The 16,941-nt window shown below is 59.3% G+C and overlaps 1 protein-coding gene and 1 long non-coding RNA gene across 2 annotated transcripts in view; one reads left to right on the top strand and one right to left on the bottom strand.

Annotated features, from left to right (window-relative positions):
- Positions 1-16,941, bottom strand: part of TTC34 (tetratricopeptide repeat domain 34) — a 46,923-nt gene that overhangs the window by 2,913 nt on the left and 27,069 nt on the right. Inside the window, exons 6-7 of the mRNA XM_016952743.4 lie at positions 1,230-1,500; positions 201-415 (exon numbers count right to left, since the gene is read on the bottom strand). Of these exons, the coding sequence (XP_016808232.2) occupies positions 201-415; positions 1,230-1,500 (486 nt within the window). The remainder of the gene's footprint in view (positions 1-200; positions 416-1,229; positions 1,501-16,941) is intronic.
- On the top strand, positions 1,498-16,896 carry LOC134809444 (uncharacterized). The gene is made up of 3 exons (XR_010155206.1): positions 1,498-7,780; positions 7,900-8,018; positions 8,099-16,896. It is a non-coding gene; the product is annotated as an uncharacterized LOC134809444 (long non-coding RNA).

Raw genomic sequence — 16,941 nt, 5'->3', positions numbered from 1 at the left:
CGGTAGGGTTGTAGGGCTAAGGTGGCCAGACACCGTCTTCCTGGGCCAGAAGTGGGTGCCTCCCACCCCACCCCAAACCTAACTGAAATCAACCCAACTGCAGAGAGTGAAGAAAGGCTGCCCCAGTGGTGGGCCCGGGGGTCTCATGCCTGTGTGCTGGGGAAGGTTGGGGTGGGAGATCTGTGGGGTTCTTTGGGCACCTGGGCAAGGCTCTGCCGCTCCGAGGCCTCCAGGAGATGCAGCAGGCAGCTGAGATCTGGGGCATCCACCTCGGCCAGGCTCTGCAGGTCCCTTGCAGCCCCTGGCACGTCTCCCTTCTTGAGCCGGAGCAGGCCCAGCCGGGCCCGGGCTGCCTCTGACGTTGAGGCAGGGTGCAGGGCTTTTTCCAGGTGGGTGCCAGCTTCCTCGTAGCTGCCTGTCAGGGATTCAGGAGGGACAGTCAGTGTGTGGGGTTGGGCAGAGGTGCAAGAGAGCTGAGACTCGCTGGCCGCTCCTTCCCTGCCCTGTGCTGGCTTGCGGGGAGCTGATGATGGCTCAGCCCAGGAAGAAGGAGCCGGGAGCAGAGGTGCACCGTGATTCCAGGCAGGTCACAGGGACTCACCTCTGACCCCACTCCATGATGCTGAGCTACCACACCGTGGGCACTACAAGGGGCTGCTTTCTCTCCCGGGCAACTAGAGGCAAACTCTGGGCCTGCTGGAGCAGAGTGGCATGCGGGGAGCAGCCCTGGGGCTCCTGAAGCCCTTGGTGGGCAAATGCAGACTGCAGAGAGAGCTCCCCTTTGGAATTAGTGGTGAAGTGGTTTCCACATCACCAGGGGGATGTGGAAATCCGTGGGAAGGGCCTGCATGTCGGCCCATGGGGCTTCTGACAGTTCCTCCTGGAACAGGGCCTGCCATCCCGTGGGTGCCCGAGAAACAACGACTGGAGGTGCATGGATGAATGAGGGGGCCGAGGGTCCAAGACCTTTCAAAGACCAAGATCACCCCTCGGTTTCTCCTCCATTGCAAGCAAAGAGCCACCCGGGTAAAGCAGAGGAGAGCCTTTTGAACGCCAGGCCTCACACAGGGAGCAGGGCCAGAGGTCATGGGATTTGGGGTGGAAGGGACCTTGGAAGCTGTTGTGGTCCGGGTCTCTTTCTTCCATTTTTACAGAACAGGATACAGAGGTCAGAGGAGCGGGGACAGAAGCCCAGACCCCGTGTTTCCCACCTTGGGGCCGCTGCATACCCCGTGCCATGAGAATGTCTGCCAGGAGGAGGTGCCAGTGCGGTTGCCCTGAGTCGATTTTGATCAGCGCCTCCCCCACAGCAAGGAGGCCCTGGGTGTCCTTGTCCTCGAGAGGGGCCCCAGTGTCTGGCAGCTGGCTCAGAAGGGCCCGGCAGTGGGAGTAGAGGCCCTGTGTGATGAGGGCCTGGGCTTCCGGCTTCAGAGAGCGGAGCTCAGGGACCACGGTCCCGGGGCCGAGCTTCAGAGCAGAGACGGTGTCGTCCACGGCTTCCTGCAAGGAGGGAAGGCGGGCGGGTGCAGAGTTGTCCTAGGTAGAGAGACTGGGCAGAGGGTCAGAGTAGGAGGACTGGCTCTGTCTTTCTCATTCACTGATCTTCTCCCTGGGGTCCTAGAGGGTCTGAACACCCAGCTCCCTGCCCCTTCCCGCTTCTCTGTGGCTGCAGCCTCCTACCATCCCTCCTGATTCTGGTTAGCATTTGAGGGGACTCAGCTCACTGACCTTGACCCTGAAAGTTGTCAGGCTCAGAACCCCTTTTCTGAGGCCAAACGCTGCTAATTTCCATCTCCTGAGGCTGCCTGCGGTCTGTGAGCCCTCCCTGGGTCCCTCACTCTCCCAGCTTGTAGCTGGCTCCCTCCACGCCTGTCCCTCCCCACAGGGGCATCTGTCACCTCACAGTGGGGGACGCTGGAGCTCCTTGGGTATCCGGGTGCTGCTCCCAGTGCCTGTGGCCTTGGGGACGCCGGAAGGGTAGAAAGCCCAGTTACTGCCCTCCCATAACTCCCAGAAGCAGTGGAAGGAGGGTGCCCAGCCCATCTGGTGCACAATACCGCGCCTGGCCCTAACTATGCCTCTTTATATTATCTTTCTAGCAATTGCCTTGCGGATTACAATACGTAGCCTTACAGCTATGAACAAGCCCCCAGCTCCCAGGTGAGCACCCTACCACAGTCTATGTACAGTTAATATGGGGCCACTTTACCTAAAATGTGAGATCCCCACAGCAGTAAATTCCATTATTCCCATACTTTGTGTTATCGTTGTCATACACCAAGCAATACATTTCCTCACATAGTGCATTATTTCAAGTGAATTAATTATATATATATTTTGAGACAGGGTCTCTGTCTGTTGCCCAGGCTGGAGTGCAGTGGCATGATCTTGGTTCACTGCAACCTTGAACTCCTGGGCTTAAGTGATCCTCCCACTTCTGCCTCCTGAGTAGCTGGGACCACAGGCACATGCCACCACACCCAGCTCATTTTAAAATCTTTTTGTACAAATGGGGTCTTGATATATTGCCCAGGCTGGTATGGAACTTCTGGTCTCAAGCCATCCTCCCACCTTGGCCTCCCAAAGTACTGGGATTACAGGTGTGAGCTACCACACCTGGCCTGTTTTTAATTTAGATAGCTTTGTTCAAAGAAATTAAAAGAAGAAATAAATACATCATTTTGTATTTGCAGATGCTTTTCATTTCTTCCAGCAGAGAATTTCTATCAGGCATCAGGTCTCTTCAATTTCACCACCTTCCCTCAGGATCTGCTGTGGTGTCATTCACTGATGACGAATCTCTCAGCTTCCATTTGTCTAACGGGTCTTTAATGTCACCCTCGTTTCTGAAGGACATTTTAACAAGATGGATAATTCTGGCTTGGCACTTTTTTCTTTTAGTGCCTTAAAGGTGCTGTCCCATTGTCTTCTGGGTTCCATTGTTTCTGGGACAAATCTGCTGTCATTCGTGTTGTTGTATGTCATTTGTTCACCCCTCTGGTTGCTTTAAGATGTTCTCTTTATCTTTTTTTTTCAGGAACTTGACCAAGATGTGCCTTCTTAGGGGTGGTTCTCTTTCTATTTTTCCTCTTGGGATTTGTTGAGCTTCTTGGGAATTTTTCTGCTGTTATTTCTTCAAATACCTGTGTATATTTGTCCCATTCATTCTCTGTATTCTCTGGGAGTCCAATCACATGTATGCTAGATGGCCTGAAATTGTCCCACTGGTCACTGAAGTTTTCTTCATTTATTTTTTTAATTTTTAAAAGTTTTTTAGAGGCCAGGTGCAGTGGCTCACGCCTGTAATCCCAGCATGTTGGGAGGCCGAGGTGGGCAGATCCAGAGGTCAGGAGATCGAGACCATCCTGGCCAACATGGTGAAACCCCGTCTCTACTAAAAATACAATAAAAATACAAAACTTAGCCAGGCATAGTGGTGGGTGCCTGTAGTCCCAGCTACTCAGGAGGCTGAGGCAGGAGAATTGGTTGATCCCAGGAGGTGGAGGTTGCGGTGAGCTGAGATTGTGGCACTGCACTCCAGCCTAGGTGACAGAGTGAGACTCCATCTCTTCTAGAAAAAATTTTTTTTCTTTCTTTTTTTTATTTTGAGAGGGAGTCTCACTCTGTCGCCCAGGCTGGTCTCAAACTCCTGGGCTCAAGTGATGCTGCCACTTCGCCCTCCCAAAGTACCGGAATTACAGGTGTGAGCCATGATGCTCAGCTCAGCTCTCATCGTTTGAAACAGAGTTTTGTTTTTTGTTTTCCCTGCTGTTCCTTAGATTGGATAATTTCCTTAGATTGGATAATTTTCTTTGGTCTATACTTGAGTTCACTAATCCTGCTTTGGCAGTTTCCAATCTGCTGTTGTGCCTGCCTGTAAGTTTTATTTCCAGATATGCTGCGTTTCAGATCTAGGATCTCCACTTGATTATTACTGTTTTTTTTTTTCGCATTCCTCTGCTAGGATTCTCCATCAGCTCACTCATTCTAGCAAACATTTCTTTTACATGTTTATGTCACTGCTTTTAAAAGCCCCTGTGTGTAAATTCCAAACCTCTAAGCCATCTCAGGGTCTGTTTCTATGAAGTACTTCTTCTCTTATTACGGGTCCCATTTCCCTGGTTCTCTGCGTGCCTAGCAGTTCTTGGTTTTGCGCTGGGCTCTGTGTCTGGCATGTGGTAGACAGGGCTGTGGTGCTGTCCTGCAAGGGGGCTGATTTCACTCTGGTGGGCAGGTAGATTACTGGTGGATCATTTTGGCCCTGCCAGGCTTTATCTTGTACTTTGCTAGGGGAGGATTCGTTTTTGAACTTAGTCCTGAAGTACAATCTTAATTTTAGGGTGTGGCCTTTCTGGGGTCTCAACTGAACACCCAAGATGTTCAGAAAAGCCTCTCTGCGGCCTCCTGTCTCTCAGGTCACAGCTCTTTGCTGCCTGTTGTTTGGTGCCTGGAAACATTTGCTCATGCATTATATCCAGTTTATACAGCTGTCAGGAGCCTGGAATGGCACCCACATCCCCAGGTGAGCATCTGACAGCCTGGAACAGCACCCCACACCCCAGGGGAGCATCTTACAGCCTGGAACAGCACCCCACACCCCAGGGGAGCATCTTACAGCCTGGAACAGAACCCCACACCTTCAGGGGAGCATCGTACAGCCTGGAACGGCATCCATACCCACAGGTGAATGTGTGACAGCCTGAAACAGCATTCTCCAACCCCAGGTGAGGATCTGACAACCTGGAATAGAACCCCACACCCACAGGTGAGCATCTGACAGCCTGAAACAGCACCGCACACTCCCAGGTGAGCACAGGTGAACATCTGACAGCCTGGAATGGCACCCACACTCACAGGTGAGTGTGGGACAGACTGGAGCAGCATTCTCCAGCCCCAGGTGAACTTGCGACAATCCAAAACAGAACCCTACACACCCAGGTGAGCATCTGACAGCCAAGGATGGCACCCCACACACCTAGGGGAGCATCTTACAGCCTGGAACAGCACCCCACACCCCCAGGTGAGTAGCTGACAGCCTGGGAATGCACCCCCACACCCAGTTGAGCATCTGAAACCCTATAGCACCACCCCCGACCAACAGGTGAAAATCTTACAGCCTGGAACGGCACCTTCCACCCCCAGGTGAGCATCTTCCAGCCTGAAACAGCACCCCACACCCCCAGGTGAGTGTCTTACAGCCTGGAACGGTATCCATACCCGCAGATGAGTGTGTGACAGCCTAGAACAGCATTCTCCAACCCCAGGTGAGCTTGTGACAATCTGGAACAGGACCCCACAACCCCAGGTGAGCATCTGACAGCCTAAAACAGCACCCTCCACCCTTAGGTGATCATTTGACAGCCAGGAATGACAACCCACATAAGCATCTGACAGCCTAGAACGGCACCCCCCAGTTAGGTGAGAATCTGAATGCCTGGATCAACGCTCAAACCTTCAGGTGAGCATCTGACAGCCTGGAACAGCAGTGCCCACACCCAGGTGAGCATCTGAAACCCTCCAGCAGCACTCACCACTCCAAGGTGAGCATTTGACAGCCTGGAACAGCACCCTTCATGTTCAGGTGAGCATCTGATAGTTTTGTTTTATGTTGAGATGGGGTCTCTCTCTGTCGCCCAGGCTACAGGCCAGTGGTGCGATCTTGGCTCACTGCAACCACCACCCCCAGGTTTAATCGATTCTCCTGCCTCAGCCTCCTGAGTAGCTGCGACTACAGGCTGATTTTTGTATTTTTAGTAGAGACGGGGTTTCACCATGTTGACCAGGCTGGTCTTGAACTCCTGGTGATCCACCCACCTCGGCCTCCCAAAGTGCTGGGATTACAAGCACAAGTCATCGCACCTGGCTGATCATCTGACAGTTTTAAATGGCACCTCACACCCTCAGGTGAGCATCTGACAGCCTGGAATGGCACTCTGCATCCCCAAGTGAGCTTCTGACAGCCTGGAATGGCACTCTGCATCCCCAGGTGAGCATCTGACAGCCTGGAATGGCACTCTACACCCTCAGGTGAGCATCTGACAGCGTGGAATGGCACTCTACATCCCCAGGTGAGCATCTGACAGCCTGGAATGGCACTCTACATCCCCAGGTGAGCTTCTGACAGCCTGGAATGGCACTCTACACCCTCAGGTGAGCTTCTGACAGCCTGGAATGGCACTCTGCATCCCCAGGTGAGCATCTGACAGCCTGGAATGGCACTCTACACCCTCAGGTGAGCATCTGACAGCGTGGAATGGCACTCTACATCCCCAGGTGAGCATCTGACAGCCTGGAATGGCACTCTGCATCCCCAGGTGAGCTTCTGACAGCCTGGAATGGCACTCTACACCCTCAGGTGAGCTTCTGACAGCCTGGAATGGCACTCTACACCCTCAGGTGAGCATCTGACAGCCTGGAATGGCACTCTACATCCCCAGGTGAACTTCTGACAGCCTGGAATGGCACCCCACACCCTCAGGTGAGCATCTGACAGCCTGGAATGGCACTCTACATCCCCAGGTGAGCATCTGACAGCCTGGAATGGCACTCTACATCCCCAGGTGAGCATCTGACAGCCTGGAACAGCACCTCACACCCACAGGTGAGTGTGTGACAGCCTGGAATAGCATTCTCCAACCCCAGGTGAGCTTGTGACAATCTGGAACAGGACCCCACTACCCCAGGTGAGCATGTGATAGCCGAAAACAGCACCCTCCACCCCCAGGGGATCATCTGATAGCCAAGAATGGCACTACTACCCTGAGGTGAGAATCTGACAGCCTGGATCAGCACTTCGACCTTCAAGTGAGTATCTGAGAGCCTGGAACAGCACCCCACACCCCCAGGTGAGCATCTGACAGTCGGGAACAGCACCTCACACCCACAGATGAGACTCTGACAACGTAGAATGTCACTCTCACCCCCAGGTGAGCATCTGAAACTCTGGATCAGCTCTCCCCCATGCAAGGTGAGCATCTGACAGCAGGGAACAGCACTTGACACCCCCAGGTGAGCCTCTGACAGCCTGAAACCAGACCCACACCACAGGTGAGCAGCTGACAGACTGCAACAGCACCCCACACCATCAAGCGAGCATCAGACAGCCCTAAATGACACCCCAGCCCCCCAGGTGAGCATCACACCATCCAAATGGCACCCCAAATCCCCAATAAGCATCTGATAGCCTGAAACAGCACTCCACACCTTCAGGGGGGCATCTGACAGCCTAGAACGGTATCCCACACCCCCAGGTAAGCATCAGAAAGCCTGGAATGGCACCCCAAACCCCCAGGTGAGCAACTTTGCAGCCTGGGACAGTACCCTCCACCACCAGGTGAGCACTTCACAGCCTAAAACTGCACCTCACAGGCCAAGGTGAGCATCTGACTGCCTGGAACGGCACTCACACCCCGAGGTGAATGTGTGACAGCCTGAAACAGCATTCTCCAATCCCAGGCGAGGATCTGACAACCTGGAATAGAACTCCACACTGGCAGGTGAGCATCTGACAGCATTGAATGGCACCCACACCCATAGATGAGTATGGGACAGACTGGAGCAGCATTCTCTAGCCCCAGGTGAACTTGTGACAATCCGAAACAGAACCCCACACACGCAGGTAAGCATCTGACAGCCAAGGACGGCACCCCACACACCCAGGTGAGCATCTGACAGCCTAGAATGGCACCACCACACTTAGGTGAGAATCTGACAGCCTGGATCAGCACTTCAATTTTCAGCTGAGTGTCTGAGAGCCTGGAACAGCACCCCACACCTCCCGGTGAGTATCTGACAGCTTGGAACATCACCCTGCACCCCAGGAGGGCATCTGACAGCCTGGGAAGGCACCCCCAGGTGAGCATCTGAAACCCTACAGCACCACCCCTCTCCAACCTTCAGGTGATTATCTGACAGCCTAGAACAGCACCCTCCACCCCCAGATGAGCATCTTACAGCCGGAAAAACACCCTCCACCACCAGGTGATCATCGGACAGCCTGGAATGGTACCACCACTTAGGTGAGACTCTGATGGACTCAAACAACAACTCACGCCTTTGGGTGAGCAGCTGAGAACCTAAGTTGGCACCCTGCACTCAGGGGAGCATCTGACAGCCTGAAGCAGCATCTTCCACCTCTAAGTGAGCATCTGACGGTCTGGAGCATCATCCACACCCCCAGGTGAGCATCTGACGGTCTGGAGCAGAACCCACACGCCCAGGCGAGCATCTGACAGCCTGGAGCAGCACCCACACCACCAGGCGACCATCTGACAGCCTGGAGCAGCACCCACAACCCCAGGTGAGCATCTGACAGTCTGGAGCAGAATTCTCCAACCCCAGGTGAGCATCTGACAACCTGGAGCAGCACCCACACCCCCAGGTGAGCATCTGACAGTCTAGAGCAGCATCCACACCCCCAGGCGAGCATCTGACAGCCTGGAGCAGCACCCACACCCCCAGGCGAGCATCTGACGGCCTGGAGCAGCACCCACACCCCCAGGCGAGCATCTGACGGCCTGGAGGAGCACCCACACACACAGGTGAGCATCTGACGGCCTGGAGCAGCACCCACACCCACAGGTGAGCATCTGACAGCCTGGAGCAGCACCCACACCCCCAGGCGAGCATCTGACGGCCTGGAGCAGCACCCACACCCCCAGGCGAGCATCTGACGGCCTGGAGGAGCACCCACACCCACAGGTGAGCATCTGATGGCCTGGAGCAGCACCCACACCCACAGGTGAGCATCTGACAGCCTGGAGCAGCACCCACACCCACAGGTGAGCGTCTGACAGCCTGGAACAGCACCCACACCCCAGGTGAGCATCCGACTGCCTGGTACACCACTCACACCCCGAGGTGAGCATCCAACAGCCTGGAGTAGCACCCACACCCCCAGGCGAGCATCCGACTGCCTGGTACACCACTCACACACACAGGTGAGCATCCAACAGCCTGGAATAGCACCCTGCACCCCCAGGCGAGCATCCGACAGCCTGGAACAGCACCCACACCCCCAGGTGAGCCTTCGACAGCCTGGAGCAGCACCCACAGCCCCAGGCGACAATCTGACAGCGTGGAGCAGGACCAACACCCCCAGGTGAGCATCTGACAGCCTGGAGCAGCACCCTGCACCCCCAGGTTAGCATCTGACAGACTGGAACAGCACCCACACCTCCAGGTGAGCATCCGACAGCCTGGAACAGCAACCACACCCCCAGGTGAGCATCTGACGGCCTGAAACAGCACCCAAACCCCCAGGTGAGCATCTGACGGCCTGGAACAGCACCCACAACCCCAGGTGAGCATCCCACAGCCTGGAGCAGCAGCCACACCCCCAGGCAAGCATCTGACAGCCTGGAGCAGCACCCAAACCCCCAGGCGAGCATCTGACAGCCTGGAGCAGCGCCCACACCCCCAGGTGAGCATCTCACCGCCTGGAGCAGCGCCCACACCCCCAGGGGAGCATCTGACCGCATGGAGCAGCACGCACACCCACAGGCGAGCCTCTGACCGTATGGAGCAGCACCCACACCCCCAGGCGAGCATCTGACCGCATGGAGCAGCACTCACACCCGAGGCGAGCATCTGACCCCATGGAGCAGCACCAACACCCCCAGGCGAGCATCTCACCACCTGGAGCAGCGCCCACACCCCCAGGGGAGCATCTGACCGCATGGAGCAGCACGCACACCCACAGGCGAGCCTCTGACCGCATGGAGCAGCACTCACACCCGAGGCGAGCATCTGACCCCATGGAGCAGCACCAACACCCCCAGGCGAGCATCCCACAGCCTGGAGCAGCACCCACACCCCCTGGCAAGCATTCGACAGCCTGGAGCAGCACCCACACACCCAGGCGAGCACCCGACAGACTGGAGCAGCACCCACACCCCAGGCGAGCATTTGACAGCCTGGAGCAGCGCCCACATCCCTAGGCGAGCATCCGACAGCCTGGAGCAGCACCTACACCGCCAGGTGAGCATCTGACAGCCTGAAACAGCACCCACACCCCCAGGTGACCATCTGACAGCCTGCAACAGCACCCACACCCCCAGGTGACCATCTGACAGCCTGAAACAGCACCCATACCCCCAGGCGAGCATCCGACAGCCTGGAGCAGCACCCACACCCCCAGGTGAGCATCCGACAGCCTGAAACAGCACCCACACCCCCAGGTGACCATCTGACAGCCTGGAACAGCACACTGCAACCCCTGGTGAGCGTCTGACAGCCTGGAACAGCACCCACACACCCAGGTGAGCATCTGACAGCCTGAAACAGCACCCACACCCCCAGGTGACCATCTGACAGCCTGGAACAGCAAACTGAACACCCAGGTGAGCATCTGACCACCCGGAACAGCACCCACACCCCCAGGTGAGCATCTGACAGCCTGGAACAGCACCCACACCCCCAGGTGAGCATCCGACAGCCTGGAGCAGCACCCACACCACTAGGGGAGCATCTGACAGCCTGGAACAGCACCCACACCCCCAGGCGAGCATCTGACAGCCTGGAGCAGCACCCCACACCCCCAGGTGAGCATCTGACAGCCTGGAACAGAACCCACACCCCCAGGTGAGCATCTGACAGGCTGGAACAGCACCCACACCCCCAGGTGAGCATCCGACAGCCTGGAGGAGCGCCCACACCCCCAGGGGAGCATCTGACCGCATGGAGCAGCACCCACACACACAGGCGAGCATCTGACAGCCTGGAGCAGCAACCACACCCCCAGGCGAGCATCTGACAGCCTGGAGCAGCGCCCACAACCCCAGGTGTGCATTTGACAGCCTGTAGCAGCGCCCAAACCCCCAGGTGAGCATCTGAGAGCCTGGCGCAGCGTCCACACCCCCAGGCGAGTATCTGTCAGCCTGGAGCAGCGCCCACACCCCCAGGCGAGCATCTGACCGCATGGAGCAGCGCCCACACCCGCAGGCGAGCATATGACCGCATGGAGTAGCGCCCACACCCCCAGGCGAGCATCTGACCGCATGGAGCAGCGCCCACACCCCCAGGCGAGCATCTGACCGCATGGAGCAGCACCCACACCCACAGGCGAGCATCTGACCGCACGGAGCAGCACTCACACCCCAGGCGAGCATATGACCTTATGGAGCAGCACCAACACCCCCAGGCGAGCATCCCACAGCCTGGAGCAGCACCCACAGCCCCAGGTGAGCATCTGACAGCCTGGAGCAGCAACCACACCCCCAGGCGAGCATCTGACAGCCTGGAGCAGCGCCCACAACCCCAGGTGTGCATTTGACAGCCTGTAGCAGCGCCCAAACCCCCAGGTGAGCATCTGAGAGCCTGGCGCAGCGTCCACACCCCCAGGCGAGTATCTGTCAGCCTGGAGCAGCGCCCACACCCCCAGGCGAGCATCTGACCGCATGGAGCAGCACCCACACCCGCAGGCGAGCATATGACTGCATGGAGTAGCGCCCACACCCCCAGGCGAGCATCTGACCGCATGGAGCAGCGCCCACACCCCCAGGCGAGCATCTGACCGCATGGAGCAGCGCCCACACCCCCAGGCGAGCATCCGACAGCCTGGAAAAGCGCCCATATCCCTAGGCGAGCATCCGACCGCCTGGAGCAGCGCCCACACACCCAGGGGCGCATCCGACAGCCTGGAGCAGCACCCACATCCCTAGGCGAGCATCTGACAGCATGGAGCAGCACCGACACCCCCTGGTGAGCATTGGACAGCCTGGAGCAGCACCCACACACCCAGGCAAGCATCCGACAGCCTGGAGCAGCACCCACACCCTAGGCGAGCGTTTGACAGCCTGGAGCAGCACCCACATGCCTAGGCGAGCATCCGACAGCCTGGAGCAGCACCCACACCCCCAGGCCAGGATCTGACAGCCTGGAGCAGCGCCAACACCCACAGGCGAGCATCTGACGGCGTGAAGCAGCGCCCAAACCCCCAGGCGAGCATCTGACAGCCTGGAGCAGCGCCCACACCCCCAGGTGAGCATCTGACAGCCTGAAGCAGTGCCCACACCCCCAGGCGAGCATCTGACAGCCTGGAGCAGCGCCCACACCCCCAGATGAGCATCTGACAGCCTGGAGCAGTGCCCACACCCCCAGGCGAGCATCTGACAGCCTGGAGCAGTGCCCACACCCCCAGGTGAGCATCTGACAGCCTGGAGCAGCACCCACACACCCAGGCGAGCATCCGACAGCCTGGAGCAGCACCCACACCCACAGGCGAGCATCCGACAGCCTGGAGCAGCACCCACAACCCCAGGCGAGCATCCGACAGCTGGGAGCATCACCCACACCCCCAGGCGAGCATCCGACAGCCTGGAGCAGCACCCACACCCCCAGGCGAGCATCTGACAGCCTGGAGCAGCAGCCACACCCCCAGGCGAGCATCTGACAGCCTGGAGCAGCACCCACATCCCCAGGCGAGCATCTGACAGCCTGGAGCAGTGCCCACACCCCCAGGTGAGCATATGACCACCTGGAGCAGCACCCACACCCCCAGGCGAGCATCTGACAGCCTGGAATAGCACCCCACATGTCCAGGTGAGCCTCTGACAGCCTGGAGCAGCACCCACTCCCCCAGGCGAGCATCTGACTGCATGGAACAGTACCCCCCACCCCCAGGTGAGCATCTGACTGCCCGGAACAGCAACCACACCCCCAGGTGAGCATCTGACAGCCTGGAACAGCACCCCACACCCCCAGGGGAGCATCTGACATCCTGGAACAGTACCCCACACTTCCAGGTGAGCATCTGACAGCCTGGAACAGCACCCCATACCCCCAAGTGAGCATCTGACATCCTGGAACGGCACCCCACACCCCCAGGTGAGGATCTGACAGCCTGGAACAGCACCCACACCCCCAGGTGAGCATCTGACAGCCTGGAAACAGCACTCTGCCCACCCAGGTGAGCATCTGACAGCCTGGAGCAGCACCCACACCCCGAGGTGAGCAGCTGACAGCCTGGAGCAGCACCCACACCCTCAGGTGAGCATGTGACCGCCTGGAGCAGCACCCAGACCCCCAGGCGAGCATCCGACCGCATGGAGCAGCATTCCACACCCCAGGCGAGCATTTGACAGCCTGGAGCAGCACCCACATCCCTAGGCGAGCATCCGACAGCCTGGAGCAGCACCCACACCCCCAGGCCAGGATCTGACAGCCTGGAGCAGCGCCAACACCCACAGGCGAGCATCTGACAGCCTGGAGCAGCGCCTAAACCCCCAGGCGAGCATCTGACAGCCTGGAGCAGCGCCCACACCCCCAGGTGAGCATCTGACAGGCTGGAGCAGCACCCACACCCCCAGGCGAGCATCTGACAGCCTGGAGCAGCACCCACACCCCCAGGTGAGCATCTGACAGCCTGAAACAGCACCCACACCCCCAGGTGACCGTCTGACAGCCGGGAACAGCACCCACACCCCCAGGTGAGCATCTGACCGCCCGGAACAGCAACCACACCCACAGGTGAGCATCTGACAGCCTGGAACAGCAAACTGAACACCCAGGTGAGCATCTGGCAGTATGGAACAGCACCCACACCCCCAGGCGAGCATCTGACAGCCTGGAACAGCACCCACACACCCAGGTGAGCATCTGACAGCCTGGAACAGCACCCACACCCCCAGGTGAGCATCCGATAGCCTGGAGCAGCACCCACACCGCTAGGTGAGCATCTGAGAGCCTGGAACAGCACCCACACCCCCAGGCGAGCATCTGACAGCCTGGAACAGAACCCAAACCCCCCAGGTGAGCATCTGACAGGCTGGAATAGCACCCACACCCCCAGGTGAGCATCCGACCACCTGGAGCAGCACGCGCAACCCGAGGCGAGCATATCACAGTCTGGAACAGCACCCACACCCTCAGGTGAGAATCCGACAGCCTGAAGCAGCACCCACACCCCCAGGGGAGCATCTGACAGTCTGGAGCAGCACCCACACAACCAGGCGAGCATCGGACAGCCTGGAGCAGCACCCACACCCCCAGGCGAGCATTCGACAGCCTGGAGCAGCACCCACATCCCTAGGCGAGCATCCGACAGCCTGGAGCAGCACCCACACCCCCAGGCCGGGATCTGACAGCCTGGAGCAGCGCCAACACCCACAGGCGAGCATCTGACAGCCTGGAGCAGCGCCCAGACCCCAAGGCGAGCAGCTGACAGCCTGGAGCAGCACCCACACCCCCAGGTGAGCATCTCACTGCCTGGAGCAGCGCCCACACCCCCAGGGGAGCATCTGACCGCATGGAGCAGCACCCACACCCCGAGGTGAGCAGCTGACAGCCTGGAGCAGCACCCACACCCTCAGGTGAGCATGTGACCGCCTGGAGCAGCACCCAGACCCCCAGGCGAGCATCCGACCGCATGGAGCAGCATTCCACACCCCAGGCGAGCATTTGACAGCCTGGAGCAGCACCCACATCCCTAGGCGAGCATCCGACAGCCTGGAGCAGCACCCACACCCCCAGGCCAGGATCTGACAGCCTGGAGCAGCGCCAACACCCACAGGCGAGCATCTGACAGCCTGGAGCAGCGCCTAAACCCCCAGGCGAGCATCTGACAGCCTGGAGCAGCGCCCACACCCCCAGGTGAGCATCTGACAGGCTGGAGCAGCACCCACACCCCCAGGCGAGCATCTGACAGCCTGGAGCAGCACCCACACCCCCAGGTGAGCATCTGACAGCCTGAAACAGCACCCACACCCCCAGGTGACCGTCTGACAGCCGGGAACAGCACCCACACCCCCAGGTGAGCATCTGACCGCCCGGAACAGCAACCACACCCACCGGTGAGCATCTGACAGCCTGGAACAGCAAACTGAACACCCAGGTGAGCATCTGACAGTATGGAACAGCACCCACACCCCCAGGCGAGCATCTGACAGCCTGGAACAGCACCCACACACCCAGGTGAGCATCTGACAGCCTGGAACAGCACCCACACCCCCAGGTGAGCATCCGATAGCCTGGAGCAGCACCCACACCGCTAGGTGAGCATCTGAGAGCCTGGAACAGCACCCACACCCCCAGGCGAGCATCTGACAGCCTGGAACAGAACCCAAACCCCCCAGGTGAGCATCTGACAGGCTGGAATAGCACCCACACCCCCAGGTGAGCATCCGACCAGCTGGAGCAGCACGCGCAACCCGAGGCGAGCATATCACAGTCTGGAACAGCACCCACACCCTCAGGTGAGAATCCGACAGCCTGAAGCAGCACCCACACCCCCAGGGGAGCATCTGACAGTCTGGAGCAGCACCCACACAACCAGGCGAGCATCGGACAGCCTGGAGCAGCGCCCACACCCCCAGGTGAGCATCTCAACGCCTGGAGCAGCGCCCACACCCCCAGGCGAGCATTCGACAGCCTGGAGCAGCGCCCACATCCCCAGGGGAGCATCCGACAGCCTGGAGCAGCACCCACACCCACAGGCGAGCATCCGACAGTCGGGAGGAGCACCCACACCCCCAGTCGAGCATCTGACAGCCTGGAGCAGAATTCTCCAACCCCAGGTGAGCACCTGACAGCCTGGAGCAGCACCCACACCCCCAGGTGAGCATCTGGCAGTCTAGAGCAGCATCCACACCCCCAGGCGAGCATCTGACAGCCTGGAGTAGCACCCACACCCCCAGGCGAACATCCAACAGCCTGGAGCAGCACCCACACCCACAGGTGAGCATCCGACAGCCTGGAGCAGCATTCCACACGCCCAGGTGAGCATCTGACAGTCTAGAGCAGCACCCACACCCCCAGGCCAGCATCCGACAGCCTGGAGCAGCACCCACACCCCCAGGTGAGCATCTGAGGCCTGGAGCAGCACCCACACCCCTAGGCGAGCATCTGACGGCCTGGAGCAGCACCCACACCCCCAGGCGAGCATCTGACGGCCTGGAGCAGCGCCCACACCCCCAGGCGATCATCTGACCACATGGAGCAGCACCCACACCCCCAGGCGAGCATCTGACCGCATGGAGCAGCGCCCACACCCCCAGGCGAGCATCTGACCGCATGGAGCAGCGCCCAAACCCCCAGGTGAGCATCTGAGAGCGTGGAGCAGCGCCCACACCCCCAGGCGAGTATCTGACAGCCTGGAGCAGCACCCACAACCCCAGGTGAGCATCTGACAGTCTGGAGCAGAATTCTCCAACCCCAGGTGAGCATCTGACAGCCTGGAGCAGCACCCACACCGCCACGGGAGCATCCGACAGCCTGGAGCAGCACCCACACCCACAGGCGAGCATCCGACAGGCTGGAGCAGCACCCACACGCCCAGGCGAGCATCCGACAGCGCGGAGCAGCACCCACACCCACAGGCGAGCATCCGACAGCCTGGAGCAGCACCCACAACCCCAGGCGCGCATCTGACAGCCGGGAGCATCACCCTGCATACCCAGGTAAGCATCTGACAAACTGGAACAGCACCCACACCCCCAGGCGAGCATCTGACAGCCTGGAGCAGCACCTACTCCCTTAGGTGAGCATCTGACAGCCTTGAGAACTGCCCACACCCTCAGGCGAGCATCTGACAGCCTGGAGCAGCACCCACACCCCGAGGTGAGCAGCTGACAGCCTGGAGCAGCACCCACACCCTCAGGTGAGCATGTGACCGCCTGGAGCAGCACCCAGACCCCAAGGCGAGCATCCGACCGCATGGAGCAGCATTCCACACCCCAGGCGAGCATTTGACAGCCTGGAGCAGCACCGACATCCCTAGGCGAGCATCCGACAGCCTGGAGCAGCACCCACACCCCCAGGCCAGGATCTGACAGCCTGGAGCAGCGCCAACACCCACAGGCGAGCATCTGACAGCCTGGAGCAGCGCCCAAACCCCCAGGCGAGCATCTGACAGCCTGGAGCAGCGCCCACACCCCCAGGTGAGCATCTGACAGGCTGGAGCAGCACCCACACCCCCAGGCGAGCATCTGACAGCCTGGAGCAGCA

Source organism: Pan troglodytes, chromosome 1, assembly GCF_028858775.2.
Source record: "Pan troglodytes isolate AG18354 chromosome 1, NHGRI_mPanTro3-v2.0_pri, whole genome shotgun sequence".
Lineage (NCBI taxonomy): Eukaryota > Metazoa > Chordata > Mammalia > Primates > Hominidae > Pan > Pan troglodytes.
The sequence above is the reverse complement of the archived record's forward strand: the minus strand, read 5'-3'. Positions and strand labels throughout refer to the sequence as shown.